Source organism: Gopherus flavomarginatus, chromosome 5, assembly GCF_025201925.1.
Source record: "Gopherus flavomarginatus isolate rGopFla2 chromosome 5, rGopFla2.mat.asm, whole genome shotgun sequence".
NCBI lineage: Eukaryota > Metazoa > Chordata > Testudines > Testudinidae > Gopherus > Gopherus flavomarginatus.
This window is the reverse complement of record NC_066621.1, coordinates 15,370,513-15,390,006: the sequence shown is the minus strand read 5'-3', so window position 1 is coordinate 15,390,006 and position 19,494 is coordinate 15,370,513. Positions and strand designations below refer to the sequence as shown.

Here is a 19,494-nt window from a genome sequence, read left to right as displayed (position 1 = left end):
AGTGCAGATTTACACTGGTATTTACATTGAAAAAGCTCTTTGAACAATACTGCTGTGTTGATGTTATGCCTGGGAGACAATGGGCCAGAGCGATCCAGCGAGGACGTATCAGTGGTATACAAAAACGTAGCTGGGTGATCTAACCATTGGCAGGCTGCTAGGTAATTCCTGCAGTTTGACAAGCAGCTAGATCTAATGAGAAACAGCACCTCAACTGGATTTCATTGCTCAATCTGGTATGCTGCCAGGGTATATTGGGAATGTTGGTCCCTAGCTACTAGCCCACAGGCAGGAAGGAGAGGCTGTTGGGGCTTTGCACTCAATCTGGCAAAATAAATGAAGGGAGTAAGGAAAAGATCCAAGTTAATTAATGGATTTTGGCTATCGCTGTATGTTTAGTTATTAACAGTGGGGTTTATGCCAGGATATTTATAATGGACCTTCAAAAGCTACAACATACAGTATTTTGGCATTTGCCTGAGGAGGGTCCAGCAAAGAGAAGAAAACTTTGACCCAGCCAGTGTCAGGAGTTCTAGTTTGAGTATAACTAGGAAAACCATCAAAGGGACACAGTGCTGTTGTCTAGTGATTAGAATCAGAGCTGACAGGGTTTAAATTTGGGGTGGGAGGGTCCACTTAATCCATCCCCCAAACGGACCATTGATCCATGAGATGCTTTTACTGAGTTGAGCTCTCTGTTTTTCCTGGAAGAGAGGGTACACTTCAGATAGCCACCAGAGGGAACTATCGAACAGTATTTGTCTGGGTCTTGGAATTCCTCAGATAGCTTTGTATCTTCCTTGCAGTTACAAAGTGCATTTCTGAGACTATGCCAGTATGTAGAACATGGGGAACAGCCTCTCTTACTTTTAGGGTGCCCAGACTCTGAAGTATAATAGCTCACTACTGTATAACTCTGGGTAGGGTTCTGTTGACAGAGAAACAAGGCGGGTTGGCACTCTTGGACTGAGCTATTGCCAGCCTATAAAGAGAAAGTGTAGTCAACAACTGTGCCCAATAATTGGCATCCTGTGTTCTTTGCGAGGCCTACTGCCTGCTACAGCTTGACCCAGTGTAGCAACAACCATCTTCAGATACAGATGTCAAGTACAGTTCTTCTTCGAGTGATTGCACATGTCCATTCTAATATAGGTGTGTGCGCACCCCAAGCGCAGTTGGTGGAAATTTCTCTCTCAGTGGTGACTTGTCAGCTCTGGCACTCCATAGCGTAGGTAGAAAGGGCCAGGCCGACCCTGCGCCCCATCAGTTCTTTCTGAATGCTGGTGACGGTCACTGGAACTACCCTCCTTGCTGCAGCAAGCTTTTCTCAGTGGTCTTCATTTTTTCTCCATTTTTCTTCATACTGTACATAGAGTGTAAGTAGTTAGTTTTGCTGGCACTTCTCTGTAACTTAGCGGAGTTTTGGCCTGTCCCCAGTGCTGAGGCATGCCTTTGTCACCAGGCTTCAAGCCCTGTGCCTCCTGCAACAAGGCTATGCCTTTGCGCGACCCGCTCTCTAGTGGTCTAAAGTGCTCGGGGGGAAGCTCACATCGGGGATTGCTGTCAGATCTGCCATGAGTTTAAACCTCGTACGAAGAAGGACCGAGAGGCCAGGCTAAACTTCCTATTGATGAAAAGAGTGCTCAGACCTTCCTCTGAGCCGAGCTGCTCGGACTCGCCACTGAGTACCTCAGCGTTGGTGCAGAGCACTCCTCCCAGCCTACGGGAGTCTTGGCACCATTCGCCATCCCTGGAGCAGAGAAAGCAGCATAGAAAGCAGCTGGCTGAGAGAGGTTGTTCCCCAACTCCAAAGAAGGCCAGGCATGGGGAACAGAGCAGAGGGCAACTAAAGTCAGGACACTCCTCTGCCTCGGCATGGCAGGCAGCACTGTTAAGTCCGACCCGTACACAGGAACTGTTAAGTCCAGTTCCAGATGAGCCATCTGCACCAGCGGGAAAGTGCAGCACCGGCGCCATTGTGGTGCCATCCACTCTGGAGGCATTTGCTGCAGCCAGAGCTCTGCTGGTGCTCTCGGTACCACCATTGCCAGCTGTACAAGAGTTGGTGGCATTGGTGCCGGCAGGCAGGAGAGAATGGGTAACCTCCAGCTGCTATCCAGTTCCAGGCTCTGCGGTACCACCTAGAGGGAAACGGTCCTTGCTGGTCCCAGCGCAAGCTTCCCCGCCCCAGCACCCATCTCCAGCACTGGTGGGAAGTGCACCTCCATGGATCCCGGAGGAAGGCTTGTCGGAGTCGGTGGTTGGCTGGTACCCTTCTCGTCTGAGGAGCCCTCATTATCCCTCCTGCCATCCCTACCCTGCTATGGATCCTGGACAGGAGTGCCATGGAGCGCTTGGCCTAGCAGTCAAAGGCCTATACAGTGGCCCTTTTAGAACCTCTGGGGGTTCCCCCGATGCCAGGGCCCCATTCTTGGCCCCATCATCCTGGTCAAGACCTGCAGAGGAAACGGAGTAGGGGTTTTAGGCACAGTCACTCCTGTCTACTTCACTGTCAATATCTGCCCCTCCCAGACACCCAGGGGGCTCAAAGCAGACCTCTTGATGGGACAGTCAAGGGTGTTATATCAGTTCCTGTCTCACCAGACTTTATTTTCAATCCACCTGTCCCCATAGGTGCTCGTACTAGGGGTGCTGCGGGTGCTGCTGCACTCCCTGGCCTGAAGTGGTTTCCATCATATGCAGGGTTTACAGTTTGGTTCACTGGCTCTCAGTACCCCCACTATACAAATGGTTCCAGCGCCCGTCTGTCCGCCTTCAGCATAGCGTGGTCTCATATCACCACGGATCATTAGGTGCTGATCACTATGGAAGCAGGTTATACACTCCAATTTATTTCTACCCTCTCACCCTGTCCCTCTTCAGGGACCTCTCTCACAAGCAGTTTCTAGTCTAGGAGATACAAGCCCTCCTCAGAGTGGGAGCTGTGCAAAAGATTCCACAGAATTTAAGAGGGAAGGGGATTTACTCCCATTCTTCCCTATTTGCCAAAGCAAAGAGTGGTCTCAGACCTAGTCTAGACCTCCACTGTCTCTACGGCTACCCCAAGAAACTGAAGTTTCCCATGGTCTCTCTGGCTTCCATTATCCCCTCCCTGGATCCTATTACGTCGCCCTCAATTTAAGAGATGCCTGTTTTCACGTTTCAATTTTCCAAGCCCACAGAAGTTTTCTCAGGTTTGTCATCAGCCAGGCCCACTAACCAATTCATGGTTCATCCATTCGGCCTGTTGGCGGCCCCACAGGTGTTTGCAAAGTGCATGGCGGTAGTGGTGACCTTCCTGAGAAGACAGAGAGCGCAAGTCTTCTCGTATCTGGATGACTGGCTAGTCAGGTCAGTCCAGAGTTCAGGTAAAGTCCAGTATCCACCTCATTTCAGTCAACTTTCCAGGCCCTGCGTCTGCTAATGAACAAGCAAAAATCTATCCTCACTCCATTGCTGAGGATAGAATTTATCAAAGCGATGTTTGACTTCACCCAGGCCACAGCCTCCCTCCCAGAATGCCGGTTTCAGGCAATCACATGACTAGTAGCGCACATCAAGGTCCACCCCATTATGACAGCCATTTCTGTCTCAGGCTTTTAGGTCACATGGCCTCATGCACGTACGTGCTGCAGCATGCCAGGCTATACCTCAGGCGCATTCAGGCTTGGCTGGCCTCAGCATACTTGCCGAATCACCTCCATCTAGACTCGGTTCTCGCATGTGTTCCCCAATCCTTGTTTCCCTCAATCAGTGGCTGGATCCTCTGATGGTTTGCATAGGCATTCCCTTCACCCAGCCCCAACTTTCATTATCCCTGATCTCGGATGCATCAGATCTAGGCTGAGGAGCTCACTTGAGGCCACTTATGACCTCAGGCCAACGGTCCCTGGAAAAGCATCAGCGTCAGATAGCTCACAGCAGTCACCTCGCGTTGCAGGCAGGAGCATACTAGTGCTCCTGGATAACACTGTAACCATGTTCCATCTCGATAGACAGGGAAGAGCTCACCCTTCCCCCCGTGTCAGGAAGCAATTTGCTTGTGGGAGTTTTGCATAGTCCACTCAATCCAGCTTGAGGCTTCTCGCCTTCCGGGAACGCAGAACAAGCTGGCAGATCACCTCAGCAGATCTTTCTCCAATCACCATGAGTGGCTCCTTTGCCCAGACATCATGAGGGATATTTTCCAGCGGTGCAGGACTCCCTCATAGACCTGTTGGCAACCAGACTCAACAGAAAGCATCACTAGTTTTGCTCCCTGCAAGGTCACAGCCCAGGGTTCACTTAGGGATGCCTTCTTGCTCCCATGGGCAGGGCAGCTGTTCTGCGCTTTCCCTCCTATGCTGCTAATGCACAAGATTCTGCTGAAAATCAAGCTGGACAGGGGGTTGGTCATTCTCATAGCCTCAGCCTAGCCCCGTCAGCACTGGTTCACCATGCTTCTAGGCCACTCCGATGCTGCTCTCTGTATTCCCCAACCTGATCTTCCAGGAGCACAGTTGACTGCTTCACCCAAACTTCAGTGCCCTCCACCTGACAGCATGGAAGCTACATGGCTAAATACCATAGAGCTGGCCTGCTCGGAGCAGGTCTGCAAGCTCCTGTTAGGTAGTAGGAAGCCCTCTCCCAGGGCTACATACCTCTCTAAATGGAAGCGGTTCTCCCTTTGGCTTCCCAACACGGTCTCTTACCCATGCAGTCATCACAAGAGGCCATGCTTGAGTACTTGTTACACCTGGAACAATAGGAGTTATCGATTAAGTTACACCTCACAACAATTTCAGCATTCCGCCCCCTCGATGGATAACTGTTCTGTTTTCTTACATGAGAGGTCTCTGTTTCCTCAAGGGCCTAGAAAGATTTTACTCACAAATACGAGAGCCAGTCCCTCCATGGGAACTAAGCCTGGTCATATCAAAACTTTTCAGGCCCTCCGTCTGAACCGCTCGCAATGTGCCACCTGTTGTACCTTTCCCAGATGATGGCCTTTCTGGTGACTAATACTTCAGCCAAGAAGGGTCTCGGACATCTGCACTCTTACATCAGAACCCCCATACACAATTTTCTTTAAGGATAAGGTGCAGCTGCACCCTCACCCTGCATTCCTCCTGAAGGTGGTTTTGCAGTTCCACAGTAATCAGTCAATCCTCTTGCCGGTTTTCTACCTGAAACCACACATGAACAGGGAGGAGCAACATCTCCACCCTCTGGACCTCAGAAGTGCCCAAGCATTCTACATAGAGATGACCAAACCATTCCGTAGATCCACCCAACTCTTCATAGTGGTAGCTGACAGGATGAAAGGCCTCCCCATCTCGACTCAGAGGATCTCATCCTGGATCACACTGTGCATTTGCACATGCTATGAGCAGGCAGGTGTTCCACCACAAGCTATCCTGACTCCACAAGGGTGCAAGCATCATCAGCAGTGTTCCTGGTCCATGTCCCTATGGAGGACATCTGCAGAGCAGTGACTTGGACATCAGTGCATACGTTTTCTGCTCCTTACACCATCGCTCAACAGGCCAGGGATGATGCCAGTTTCACTCGAGCTATGTTGCAGTCAGGATGTCTGTGAACTGCGAGTCCACCACCTATATAACTGCTTGGGAGCCACCTACATTGGAACGGACATGTGCAATCACTCAAAGAAGAAAGAAGGGTTACTAACCCTTCCGTAACTGTTGTTCTTCGAGACATGTTGCACATATCCATTCCAAGACTCACCCTCCTGCCCTTTTTCCCAGAGTTGGCCAGAAAGATGGAACTGAGGGGGTGTGAGATCAGCTGGGCCCTTTATACCAGTATCATGAGCGCACTGCACCAGAGGGCACCAGAGCCAACCCGACGGTACCACTGAGGGAAAAATTTCTAGTGACTGTGCTTGGGGTGTGCACACACGTACATTGGAATGGATATATGCAACATGTTGCGAAGAACAAGTGTTACGGAAAGGCTAGTAACCATTTTTTCCACCAAAACCATGCTGCTTGACAACCCTTTATCAATATCCTTCATCCAACAGGGATTTCATTTATTGTGGTGAGCTATCATAACCTACATTAGGTTAGGCCCCACGTTTATCTGGATAAAGCGCTTTCTGAATATAACCCCCCAACTGTATTACGTTTTTAGGTCTTTGGAATATTCAAATCACAGCACCAACAGTAGCTATTTCACCGTAGCAACTCCCCTGTGCTAAGCATCACACAACAGTGCCCATCTATTTTCTGTCAATCTTAAATTGTTTTTATTGGTGCAAGGAGATTTATAAAACAAATGTATTCTCCAGTCCACAAAGCCCTAAGAGCCACTGCAGAGAGAGGCTGAGGGAGGCATGGTGCCACTTTCCCATCACCCCAGCAATCAACAGACGACCCGCAGAGGAAACAGCCACAACTCACAGATTCATAATAGAATAAAACACCCATTGTGAGACATCGATCAAATGGAGTTAAAGGTCAGGAGCCCTTAGGGATGGGAGACAGACAAAGCTGGCTCTTTCCCTTCTGTAGCATTCGCTAACAGACATACAATTCAATTAAACTTCCGATTTTATTTAATGGGTGTTTGCTTTTCTTTTTCCTCCTTAATTGCGGTGGGTGGGAAAAGTAGCCGATTGAAAATACAGTAAAAATGAAAGGCTTCCTACATGTCTTTAAGCAGACAGGCTCCAGAACTGTTACACAGTACTGTAATATTGGCAAAACTGACGTTCAGTGTTGTGGGTCCCTGCCATACATTGTATTTTTCTGACGCAGCAGCTTCCATGAATGTCCTGCTTAGAGGACAGGTACTGGATATGGATAACATGCCATAGGTTTGTTTGTTCCACATACACTTGTTATTCACTTTGCTGGGTCCCAGATAGTTACACTTTCCTAACAGATCGGTGGTATTTGCCCACAGCTGTCCCACAGTGCTACCTGAGATGCACTGCCTTTCCTTCTCCTTACTCAGAATGAGAAATAACTATCTCAGCTATAACTACAGGCCGTGAATTGTCAGCCTGAAAAAGGCAAGTTTCCCTTTCCTTGGTAAAGGCAGACAATGGCATTCATTGAGAGTGGGCTTTGACAGCTCAACCAATCTATTATCCATTAGTGAAAACAAAGAGTATGGGTGAGATCTGCTCATCTCACTTACTTATGCAGTCTCACTGAAGCCCCATGAGTAAGGTGAGCAGGATTTGGCCCTAGAACATGAGAGCTGGTATGCATCTAACACAAGGCTAGGTTGGGCAGGATTTTATTAATGAATGGCATGTAACCTCAGGAAGCAGAGCATGGTTTAGCAGCTTTAAATGAGTTTGATTTTTTACATACCTGCTATAGACCCCCTAAAAAGAACTTGGAACTCAATGGAAGAAGGTTCAGAAAATCTACCCTTGAAATCAGCTGCTTTAGTTCTGTCTTCAGAGATGGATACTAGATTCAGTCATAAATAAACTTATCCAGATGTTGCTTCCATTTCTGTCAGGCTGCATTCAACCACGAGGGTAAAATTAAACACAGTTCTGTTTGATTCATTGATTACAACAGCTTGGGTCAGTTTCATCATATGTACATAATATGCCCTGAAGTTGGGTTTTACAGCAAGCTGAACATGGAGGGTCCAATTTTGTCCTCCCTTGAATGAAATGTAAGCACATGCTTGAATACTTTACTTAATCAAAGCCGCACACCAGGACAGAACCTGACCATTAGCATCCATTTGCTGGCGAGGTGGAATGTGTTTAACTGGGAATGACGATTTATCTCTGAGTCAAAGGGAATCTTCCTTCTCTTTGTCCTATGCCAATAGCTATAGTTATTATGCACAGAAAGGTGATTGTTGGGGGGCAGCTAATGCATTTTCTTTTTCTCTTAAAACCTTTGGTGACTGTGTGTATAACTGATCCCCAGTCTCACTAATGTGCTGTGGTTTTATATATTCCTTTGTTTTCTCTTCCCCTCTCTTCTCTGCTGTCCTTTATTCCCCTCCCTATACCTGGCGCTGCACGTTGAAGCCACTCCAACCCCAGGTACCGTACCAACTCGAGGAGGAGGTAACAGGCATGGGGCAATGCACAGTCAAGGGCTGTCTCTAGGGTGTGCTGGCACTTAGTGCGCTATGTTAACCCTTTCAATGAGCAAACCAGAGGATAAATTAACTGTAAGAAACACTGGTGTGGAGAACAAAGCACCACAGGCAGAGAGAAGAAAATATTATGCTACTACAATTAAGGTTGCAAGCATCAATGCATTTCCGCACAGTACTCAACCCGTTAATGGTCTGCAAGATCTAGCATCAGAAAACTAAATGAAACCCACTTAATCCTGCTTTTGCTGCAGAAGGACCCAGCACAGAGAAAACCATGTGCAGCCTTGTTGTTAGAGCACAGAAGCGGGACAACCAGAGTTGTAGTCCCAACTCTGCACCAACTGCTTCACCTTTCTGCAATTCCATCCTCCATTCCGTCCAATGGGGACAATACGTTGCATTCATACTGCCTGAGGGTGTTACGTGCAGCTTAATTAATGTTTATCCTTAGAATGCATGTGACAATGCTCAGTAGTATTTATATATAAACACACCCCCAGGTACCGAGGGTGTATTTGCCTTTCATTATGCAGCGTTTTACACAAACAATAGCACTACACACTGAAAATTCCTGTACAACTCTTTGGCAGCTGTTACTCCCTTCTAGAAATACAGGGGTGTGTTACTTGTGGGTATGCTTGGGGCAGCCAAAGTTCTACATGTGAACACAGCAATGTACACGACACACCGTATTTCTCCAATGGCCAGCAGCTATATAGTTCTCTGTCCCAGGCTTCCATTGAAAGGGTTAATAATAATGGTTGTGCAGCAGCTGTGCATGTTTGCATGTTAGGCTTTTTGCTGGCTTTGCCTTCTACTGCATATTTCCATAACAACACTGAGATACGGAGAAACCATGTTCTTTTGAAAGGAAGGGAGTCTCTGCCTGCTTTCTAGGAAACCTAAATCCCCAACTACCAGGACTGGCGCTAGGGGTTTGGCGCCCTAGGCGGACGGGAATTTTGCCACCCGCGCACTGGTCCTGCGGCTCCGGTGGAGCTGCCGCAGTGGTGCCTGCGGAGGGTCCGGTGCTCCGCGGCTCCGGTGGAGCTGCCGCAGTCGTGCCTGCAGGAGGTCCACCGGAGCCGCGCAAGCAGCCAGCCGTCTGCAGGCACCACTGTGGCAGCTCCACCGAACCCGCGGACCAGCGGACCCTCCGCAGGCACCACTGCGGCAGGTCAACCGGAGCCGCCTGCCGCCCCGTCCGGCAAAACGGCGCCCACCAATTCTGGCGCCCTAGGCGATTGCCTAGGCTGCCTAAATGGTAGCGCCGGCCCTCCCAACTACCCAAAATGTGTCAACATAGCAAACACCAAAGCATAACTTCTGAAACTTTTGGGGGGGGGGTTTACAAATGAGGGGTTTTCCCCTCAGTAAATGCAACAGCATCACTGGCGTGCAACTTTCAGAGAAATGGCTTTTTCAGAGCAGGGCATTTTGAGCAGATTTTTGCAGAAGCTGTTGCAGCCAGGCTGATCAAGTCTGGGCAATTCAGATGAGCAGCACACAGGATCATGTCTGCCAGCAAATGCATCTCAAATGCTCTGTGCCAATGAAAAGCGATTGATCTGAGATGACAGCACCCATTTTTGCATGCACTAAAGGGATCTGTAAGAAGCCATGTTTTATCTTCATGGACACAGCACTAAGGAGTGGGTAGGGGCATTTGGTTTTCCTTGTAAGGAAATGGGATTTCAATGGGAGATTTGCCTGTGTGATGACAGGAAACGCAGGGCCTGTTTTCAGTCACAAAATGGGGTATTTTAGGTTCTGCTTTTCTACTTCACAGATGTCCCCTTCCCCCCTTTATTTTGTTACAGCAGTATTTATTTAATCAATATTATTTTGCAAACTTCCCTCACTTACAGACCTCTTTCTTTTACTGTATTGTCACTTCCTAAAACAAAGGGTACCAGATTGGTCTGCTTTGAGCTTTGAAGAACTGAATATAAAACATACACAACGTTTCCCATATAGTTTCATAGCACCAATGAAACAATCTCATTTCAACCCTAGTTTAACAGAGTTCGCGGGGATCTAAAATTCCTCTCTGGACCAGGGCCAACATTTCTAACTTCGGTGGATGCTGCTGAATCTTAAAATCACATCTTTCTTCTTATTGCATCCCAGCAGTTTCATCATGATTTTAGCAGTTCATATTTCTCAAACTGCTGAAGTGAGCTGGAATTCCTTGCCATTTGAATAGTGTGTTCTAAGCTCTCACTGAGACTGACAGAGTTTGGGTTTGGGTTGTATTCTACCAAGATAAGCAATAAGATTATGTTTGAACTGAAATGAGGAGAAATGTTAGTAACTGAAATGATGTGCTTGTTAAGCTCAGATACCTTGTAGACTGCATTCCTGGCTTTTCAATGGCAAATAGTATTTGTTTCTTCCCACAACAGTTTTGTGATCTACTGGTCTATAATGGGACCACTTGTCCCTTAGTTTAATGCAGTGGCTTTCAAACGATTGTACTGGTGACCCCTTTCATATAGCAAGCCTTTAAGTGCGAACCCCCTTATAAATTAAAAACACTTGTTTATCTATTTAACACCATTATAAATCCTGGAGACAAAGCAGGGTTTGAGATGGAGGCTGACAGTTCATGACCCCCCATGTGATAACCTCCCAACCTCCACTTTGAGAACTCCTGGTCTAATGTAACTAGTAGTGATACATAAGATTGACTAGAACAAATCCCTGCCTTTGTATCAGTTAAAAATTTCACTCCACCTTGTGCCACAGTGTACGATTAGTAGTTTCATGCTAGCAAGGAGTAGATTGTTGGAGTCACCTGATTTAAATTGCATTTGATCTAGAAGGCTCTTTATCTTCCTAACGAGTACAAGTTTCTAGTCTAATTTTGTTTGACCTTCTTCTAAAGACTCGTCTCTCTGCTCAGTGATCTGGATTTTGCAGGTCCCTTAGGTGCTGTGTTACAGTGAAAATTTGTCTTTAACTACTACTAATCTCAAACTGTTTTCACTCAAAAATGGTCCTTTTGGGGGGAACGGGAGGGGGGATGACCAACACACCAGTTTTCATGTTTGTTGTGAATGTGTATGGGAAATCAGACAAATTTGATGAAATCAAAGCAAAAACCAAAAATTTCACCTTGTGAGGTTTACATTTCATTACCAAGCCAAATCTAGAGATGGGCAAAGCAAAAGGAAAGGATTTCCTTTATAAAACCCAAAGGGTCTCATTTACACAATGAAGGAAGGAAATATTTGATAGGTCACAGAGCGGGATTCTCTAGCACTATTGTCAATAGCAAAGCTTCAGTCGTACAACATTGGGACCATAAATAATTTTTGTTCCTCCATATAACACAGTCTGTGCATAGTACAGATTAGAACTGGAAGCTTTTACCAGGCTTGGAAGGGTTATATTTTAAACAGCTAAATGCTTATATTTGTTGGTTTCTCCTTTTTCCCCTCCATAAAAGGAGCGGGGTTGAGGAGAACTCCATCAACACTCAACATTGACAGAAATGTAGCACTTGTGGAGAACTGCTGACTTCTCTTTTTTTGCAGTCCATTCAATCTGGCAGTCTAATATGCAAACCCACCACTTGATTGTGCTTCTGAATCTTCTAGAGTTATTACATTTGGAACAAGTTAGTATAATTCTTTTTCTTTGTACAATTTCCTCCTATTCCAAAAAAAAAAACACAAGGAAAGAAAAATCTCTTGGCAATACATTTGGCTATCCATCCAAATTCATAAAAAATTCATGAATTCTCTCTAAGCCTACTGATGCTATAGACATGCTCAGGGGTAAAGCAGTTATTACAGCCTAACAGCACATTAAAAGCTTCCCTAAATAATTAAAGTGCAATATGGGTATGCATTGTTTTGTCATATTTCACTGCACATGCAGAACTGCACCCCCAGCTTTCAAATGACTTGAATTCACAGTGGAGTTGGAGGGAGCCATGAATCTCTAACCTAGTGCTGGAGCACAAAAGGAGGCAAAGAGTAGGGGAGTCGTAAATAAAACCCACTCTCGTGTGGTGATAGTAGCACAGAACACAGCCCATCTGCCTAATGACAAACTTTCTCCTCACATAGGTTTGTCATATGGGGTGCAGGCTCCTGTCAAGGATCCATTCCTGCTGATGATCTGAATAATCCTGGGAGCAAACAGTGGTGGGTTTATTAGCGTATGCAGGTTCCAACAAAGAGCATAAGTGGAGCCAGCATGCCATGAAGAAACCATTATGTACCAATCTCTCTCATTTACTTTGGATTAATTAGCCTATTAACTCCAGCAGCCAGTGTGTCTGCTGCATTTTCCATCTATTTTACTTGAGCAACTGTGCCATACCCCTGGGACTCCATCCTCTGACCATATCTTTAGTATCTGTAGAGGGAAGTGGCAGTGCACGGCTTAAGAGAGAAAAAGCCCAGGTCACAAAACTCATGGTCTATTTGGATCAGAGCCTAGTTTGTCCTCTGATGAGTTGACTAGGAGGTGACTTTGGAGGGCTGATTTACATATTATTAATCCCATGTTTTAGGGAGAATGGGTCATCTAATGGTTTAGAGCAAGGGGAATGGAACTGGGGGACTAGAGGGACTCCTGTGTTTTATTCCTGGTTTGCTGTGTGAACTTGGGCAAATCAGCACTAGCTTTTCATACACTGGCTTCCAGATTTGGTGGGTCCAATTTTACCCTGCCATTTAAGTAGTTTACACAGCAAACTTTTCAGAAGTGGCCTCTGATTTCAGAGCACCTGCAGTTCCCATTAACCTGAGCAGTCGATGCTCAACACTTTGAAAGCCAGACTTAAAAGTGTCTCCCATTGAGCACTGAACATCAGAGGCTCCACTTGAAATTGTTGGCCTTAGTAGCTAAAATCCTTGACTATGCCTGCAAATTGGGACCATACATAGGTGGCTAAATAAGATAAGCTGCTAAATTTCATAATTTTGTGCCAGCTAAAATGTATAGTAAAGTTTTCAAAAGCACCTGTTTGACTTAGGAACACGGGTCCTATTGGAAAGTCCTTGAAAGTTAATGGGACTTGTGCTCCTACATCAATTAGGTGCTTCTAAAAATCCCCCCCCCCGGACTCTTAACTTCCCTGTGGCTCCATTTACATATCTGCCAACTGGGTACAATGATATATTCTCAATCAGGACAGGATTAGTTAAAGTGTTAAAGCATTTTGAGATCCTCAAGAGCCTGACACTTGTAAAGGTTTAATACATGAGTGTAGCTTTTACTGCCCCCTTGCCACTCATTTCAGACTCACTCCCTGTCTGCCCATCATCCGACGGTGTCTTTAATGTTCCTGATATTCAGAGACGCTCTGATTCTCTGTCAAAGTCACCCTTTATCCTCCTTCAGTCTGGAGTCAGCCCTCATTAAGGGCTAGAATTCAAAGGACAGAAAATGTACCCTTTCCCCCTCCCTCCCAAATTACCAGCTGAGCTATTCTTTAAGATTCATTTCATATTAAAAACCAAATGAGGTGTTTGCTTTGTATCGTCGGTCCTATCACGGGCGGATTAAGACTAAATCCCCCAAACCTGGGGATGTGCTCTCCTTCCCAGCTCCTCCAGCTGGATTCTTGCCTTCCTCTCATTTTTGATCTTAGTGGTGCAGCATGAGGTTGCTGCCTGATAGCCTGCTTCTTTCTCACAGCTCCATCTGGGGTCCCTTTGAGCTATGGGGTTTCAGGATCTAAGCATCCTGCATTTACCTGTCCCTAGTCTGCCACAGGCTTGACACGATGATTCATTTTTGTAAGCACTGCAAACACGCCCCAAATCTCTCACACTGACTTTTATGGCAGTTGCATACTGCATTACCCTGACACAATGTGATGGCGCTACTCTGGGGTATTGTTTTCAATGGAGCTATTACGGTGTTACCGCATTTTGGGCAAATACTTCATGTCATCACTGTCAGCCGAAGCTGAGAGGCCCACAGCTCAGACTGTTATTAACTAGACCATCACCCTGACACGTGAAAGACACGTCCAGCTGCAAGACCACTCTAATAACTGCACTCCACCTGTTCGTTTTTTAAATACATGAAGATCATGGCCTAATGTGAGGATTAGTAAATAAACACACACCAGCCAGCGTAATACAGTGCTGAGCCATTCATACAAGGTCAGTAACCCAAGCCCCAAGGAAGTGGCATTGAGAGGACCAAACCTTAAATCCCTGGAAGTGTATTGGGTGCAAAATAGACCTGTTAGAATTTAGCAGGAGGCACACTCTAGTGGTATGAAAGCAGGACCGGGAGGCAGGAACTCCTGAGTTCAAACGCCAGCTTTGCCACTGACTCCTCTGTCTTTGAGCAAGTTACGTCTTTCTGCCTTGATTTCCCCCTCAGTAAAATGGGATAAGGGTGCCTCACAGGGAAGCTGTGAGAATTCATTAGCTAATATTGGTTCCTACTCTGGATGTTTTCATTGTGTATGTTCAAAACTCTGTATTCAGAAGGTTGTCCTTTTAGGGTCAATTGAGTTAATATCGCCAGTAGCCACACTGCTCTCTCGAGCTTCAGAAAAATGCAAGGAATCTGCAGAGATAGTGCTGTTAATTTTTCTCAGCCCAGTTCAGGCTTTTGTATTTTATAGCCACAAGGCATAAGAAACACCCCTTATCTTATAATTGGCTATGAGGAAGAACTGCAGGAGAGCAGTCCTCTCCTCTCAAAGAGGTACTTGTATTGTGGTGGCCTAATCAAATAAGTAAGGGCTGTGTTATTCTGTGTCTCATACACACCAAGCACAAGTTCTGTGGTTCTTTGACTTGAGCTCTGTTTATGACACACTGTATTTTCTCTGGATTGTCTCACATGTTTGGCATTCTTGCTTCTTCATCAACATCAATCAAACCTTTGCCAAGGGGGTGACAGGAGGCTTTTGATGGCTTTGCTTGTGCATGACACTGGCTGTAGTTCTGTTTGCAGGGCCTGCTCCAGGCAGTTCGGGTGGCTTTTTTTTTTTTTTTTTTGCTTGGGCCGGCAAAAATGGTAGAGCCAGCCCTGTCTGTTTGTATCTGAGTGCTAAAGATCTGTAGCTGACACGATATTGTGAAAAGGGAAGATGCTGTCTTGCTTGCATACTGTCAATGGTTTGTTTCATTTTCTGTTTGAGTGGGTTGCTGGGATTTTCAATGTTGGTTTGGTATTTATTCAGCAATGTGCTGTAAGGGAAAATTGGCAGGGAGATGCACTGAGTGATGTAACAGTTCTATTCCATCTCTGAGCTCTAAGAGTCTAATTTTTGGACCACTGGAAATGTTCTGGTTTTACAAATATTTTGTGGGTGGGACTCTTTGGATTAGGGTAACCAGACAGCAAGTGTGAAAAATCGGGATGAGGGTGGGGGGTAATAGGAGCCTAGATAAGAAAAAGACCCAAAAATCGGAACAGTCCCTATAAAATCTGGACATCTGGCCACCCTACTTTGGATCTAGCTGCTTTGAAACCAACAAGATATATAATATGTGCACACAACCCTTCTATGGGTCTCTGGGAAGCCCACTGAGGCACATGCTGATTCTTAAGCAGTGAGGGACCCTGGAATGCAGCAGAGTCATGTGCAAAGAAGCATCTCTTTCAAGAACCAAAATAAGGCCCTAGTCTTGCAGTCGGGCCCTCAGGGAGCCCCTCTGAAATCAGCTGTGGTCTGCCTGGGCATGAGACCTGCCAAACTGCAGACCCAGGTAAAGTGAAAATGAGGAAGTGGCAAAGATCTGGTTTTGTTCTGGGCTGTCTTTTTAGATTCCTCCCTTAAAGTTGGTTTGATGTGGATAAAGGTCACATTTAAAATAGGTCCTCTACTAATTCTCACTCATAACCAGGAGAGGCATTGCATGTCACCAAATCACAAGAATAAGCAAAGCAGAATTTTATAAAAACCTAGGACACTTCAGTGCAAGGATCGCAAAGCAAATTTTTGATGAATTATTCTGACAATTGCTGTTTAATTTTAGACCAAATCCAAGTTTAGCCAAAGGCAATAACCCTTTGAGGGTTAGGTTATCTGTGCTGGTGCAAATATTTCACATGGCCTGACCTTCATTCACAGCTAGAAGCATTTGGACAAGCTTCTCCAAATAGCAAAATAACCCTCATATCTACCTTTATAATAGATTTTAAGGCCAGAAGGGACCATTGTGATCAACTTGTCTGATCTCCTGCACAACACAGGCCACAGGATTTCACCCAGTGATTCCTATTAACAAGGGCCATCTACTGTCATCTACCTAGCTAAAGGCACTGGCTCCTATTCTCCCATTCAAATCTTTTGGGGATTAGGGTCCTTATTTATCAAAAGTGTGTAGACAAATCCAGAAAGTGAAAGTGATTAAATACCGTAACTCAGCCTGTGGTGTCAAGCACAGAAAAAACCACCACTCTTCACCTACTGGACCATCAGTCGATAGGGTTCAGTATTCTTTAGATTTGAATCACAACCACTGAGGCACTAGGTGAGAAAGGGGTGTATCCTTCCTTGCAGGGCGTGTGCATTATATATGTCTGGATCCCCTTTTCTCTCCTGAAATACAGCATAAGGGGGATCTGGATGGAGTGAGGGGAAAATGGGCTTATAGAAAACCTAGACTATGCAAGCCTCATCCTAAATAAATAAATAGAAAAGGCAGGTGAGGGGAGGCAAAACTGAAGCCATCCCCACCCGATTAAAACAGAAAGCTGCATCCCCGTCCTGCATATGCCTCTTCAGCGCCAACAGGCTCCAGCATCTTTAAAATGAGGTAGAATGGAAACAGTTAAAGTGTCTGTTGGCAGAATGCTGTCAGCTCAGAAATGCTGTTGGCCTAGTTCAGGGGTGGGCTACGATAATTGAATTTTGCTTTGCCTAGTCTGCGACAAACTGGATTATTATATTTCGTTAAGAGTTAAATCTTATTTAAAGGTGACTTGACTGCTCTGAGCTAACATCTTTTCTCAGTCACACTCGGTGTAAAGTGGGGAGGAGAAACTGGCCCTTCTGTTCATCTTCCAAGAGAACATAAGTAGGTCACCTTTTTTTTTTTTTCTCATTCCAATGATGCCAGTTCTTGCTGTTTAAATCCAAAAGGGGTAGAGGTGCTGGTAGGGATTTAAGGCAGAGCAGCCGAAAAGAGAGGCAAGTTGTTAAGCCATGGGAAAGGGAATAAAACCAAGAGTCAGCCCAGAACAACGCTGGGGGCTATTGGTTTGGGGCCTGAGCTCACCCACTTCCTGCTGCTTTTCACATGTTTGTTCTCTCACCTACGGAATTTTTTGCGTGTCCCTTTATCCAAGAGATTCCATGCACCCCCGCACACCCGCCTCTGCTGACGCTGAAGTGCATGACTGTCGCTAAAAATGTGCACATGGAAAGAAAATGAAAATTAAGCTTCATTCTCTCATTTCAGATGGTTCGGTTTGTTCCCCCTCTCCCACCAACTCCTATTTTTCTCTGTGTCATGCCGCGCCACTCTGCTTTCTCTCTTGTGTGTGAATTTAGCCATTGAGGATGGCAAGAGTTAAGGATATAACCTCTTCTAAAATGGCAGTTTTTACATTTCCCTCTCCCAGCTGTAACCTCGTTGCCTACAACCACAGTCAGTCTAACCAGCACTACAACCATCGCCATAACCACCACCACCATCACCACAGCTGCCACAACCACTACAACCGTCGCCAGCACTACAACCACTACGGAGAGTGCTCCGACAGCCACCACTAAGCAGGACTTTGGTACTATGCTTTTATATTTCCTCTAGCCCACCTAACTGTAGCTGGGCCTTTCACCTATGTCATGTCCATACTCTGGTTTAAACAACAAGCCAAGGATGGAATTTAACCCAACAAGTGAAGGACTTCTTAGTGCTTTGGGGATGGCTTAGCAAGAAATCGGAGGGAATGGGACCTAGGGGTCAAAGCACAGGATTAATTTACAGGTGTTTGGGTTCTAATCCAACTCACTGTGCCTCAGTCTCTCCATCTTTACAATGGGGATATCATCACCCTCCCAAGAGTGGTGTGATTTTAATTAACAAATGCAAAACATTTGAAATAATTAGGTGGCAGACAATACAGAAGGTCACAAAGTATTATTAAATTTTCTATTACCATCTCAGAAAAGAGATTCTATTATTATTATGATAAAAGAATTCCACTTCAAGTCAAGCACAGCAACTTAGGTAGTAGACCCGTTATTGTGCATGGGATTCTTTTGGTTTATGCTTACCACTCTCTTTGTAGTACAATCTAGATATATAGCCCATGGGAAATTTGGGGAAGTATTTAAAATTGCAAGATGCAGACAAGTTCCATCTGTGGGCCAGGATCAATTTATCATGTGTCTCTGCTGGGAGGACTACATCCTGCATTTACATGGGGATGGACTCTCTAATGTAACAGGATTCTAAATATCCTTAATCTATTGACAGGAAAAATGGAGAGAGGTCTCTGTTGCTTTTTAAAAAAAGAAGTTACAGTAATTGCATCTCTGGTAAATAGACTGGTACTTACGGATAAATCACTACATTATCATTTGTATTCACTAATCCAAAAAATGCACTAAGCTTGTGGCAGAAGCTAATACAATCGAAATAGTTCATAGTTAATACTCAGCTCCTGCAGACAACTGTACAGGTAAGAATCACATGTGTATGTTGTTCCTCTTCATAGAGGAAAAACTTCACACTGATTAGTAATGAAAATAAAGAGGATTCTTTATTGGGGCTGCTAGATGCAGACAGAACCTATGCTTCTCTCTAGCTCCTAGAGTAGCTAAATGCCTTGTCTACATGATAAAGTTACACCAGTTTAACTCAACATGTTAAACCAATGCAAACCCCTATCTATTCACCCACATATCAGTTGAGCTAAAATTGATTAGGAACATATTTAAGCTAAACTGCAAAAAGCTACTCAAACTGAAGAAAGAACATCCATAAGGGGTTTGGACTGGTTTAACCAGATCAATTTATACACCAATTTAAGTTGAAGAGATGCAACTTTCTCATGCAGGCCTCTTATTCCTTGGCTAAAGCCCCAAAGAGACTCTGCTGACTAGTGTCACTGCGCAGGATTTCCACAACTAAGCAGCATAAAAGGATCTGCTACCAGAAAGGTCTCGGACAAATTACTACATGAGAAATGTTCTCAGTAATTGAAAATAGGCAGTATCACAGAAGCAGTATGTACTACCACAATACAGAAGAGGCAACACTGAAAAAGACTCATAGCAACACAACAAGCTAAAGAAATCAGCAGTGTTTATCTCAAACCATGCACCAGAACATAAGCGGAGAGGTCATGTATTAATGCAGTTAGCCCAACTAATTTTATTATCAGTGTTGTGACAAAATAATGCAACATTTTTAAGAGGAGGGAAAAATTCTGGGCCATCATCTCATGATTTGAAATATGTGGTTTTTGTTAGGT

General features: G+C 45.3%; 1 protein-coding gene across 23 annotated transcripts in view; it reads left to right on the top strand.

The window, feature by feature from the left end:
• Window positions 1–19,494, top strand: part of NFASC (neurofascin) — a 183,249-nt gene that overhangs the window by 140,775 nt on the left and 22,980 nt on the right. For 13 of the 23 annotated variants that reach the window (XM_050955564.1, XM_050955566.1, XM_050955565.1 and 10 more), the window contains 2 exons: window positions 8,009–8,047; window positions 17,638–17,799. The exons of 5 other annotated variants lie outside the window; for them this stretch is intronic. In XM_050955564.1, coding sequence (XP_050811521.1) covers window positions 8,009–8,047; window positions 17,638–17,799 — 201 coding nt within the window. The remainder of the gene's footprint in view (window positions 1–8,008; window positions 8,048–17,637; window positions 17,800–19,494) is intronic. 5 more of the 23 variants (XM_050955582.1, XM_050955584.1, XM_050955580.1 and 2 more) reach the window with 2 other exon arrangements.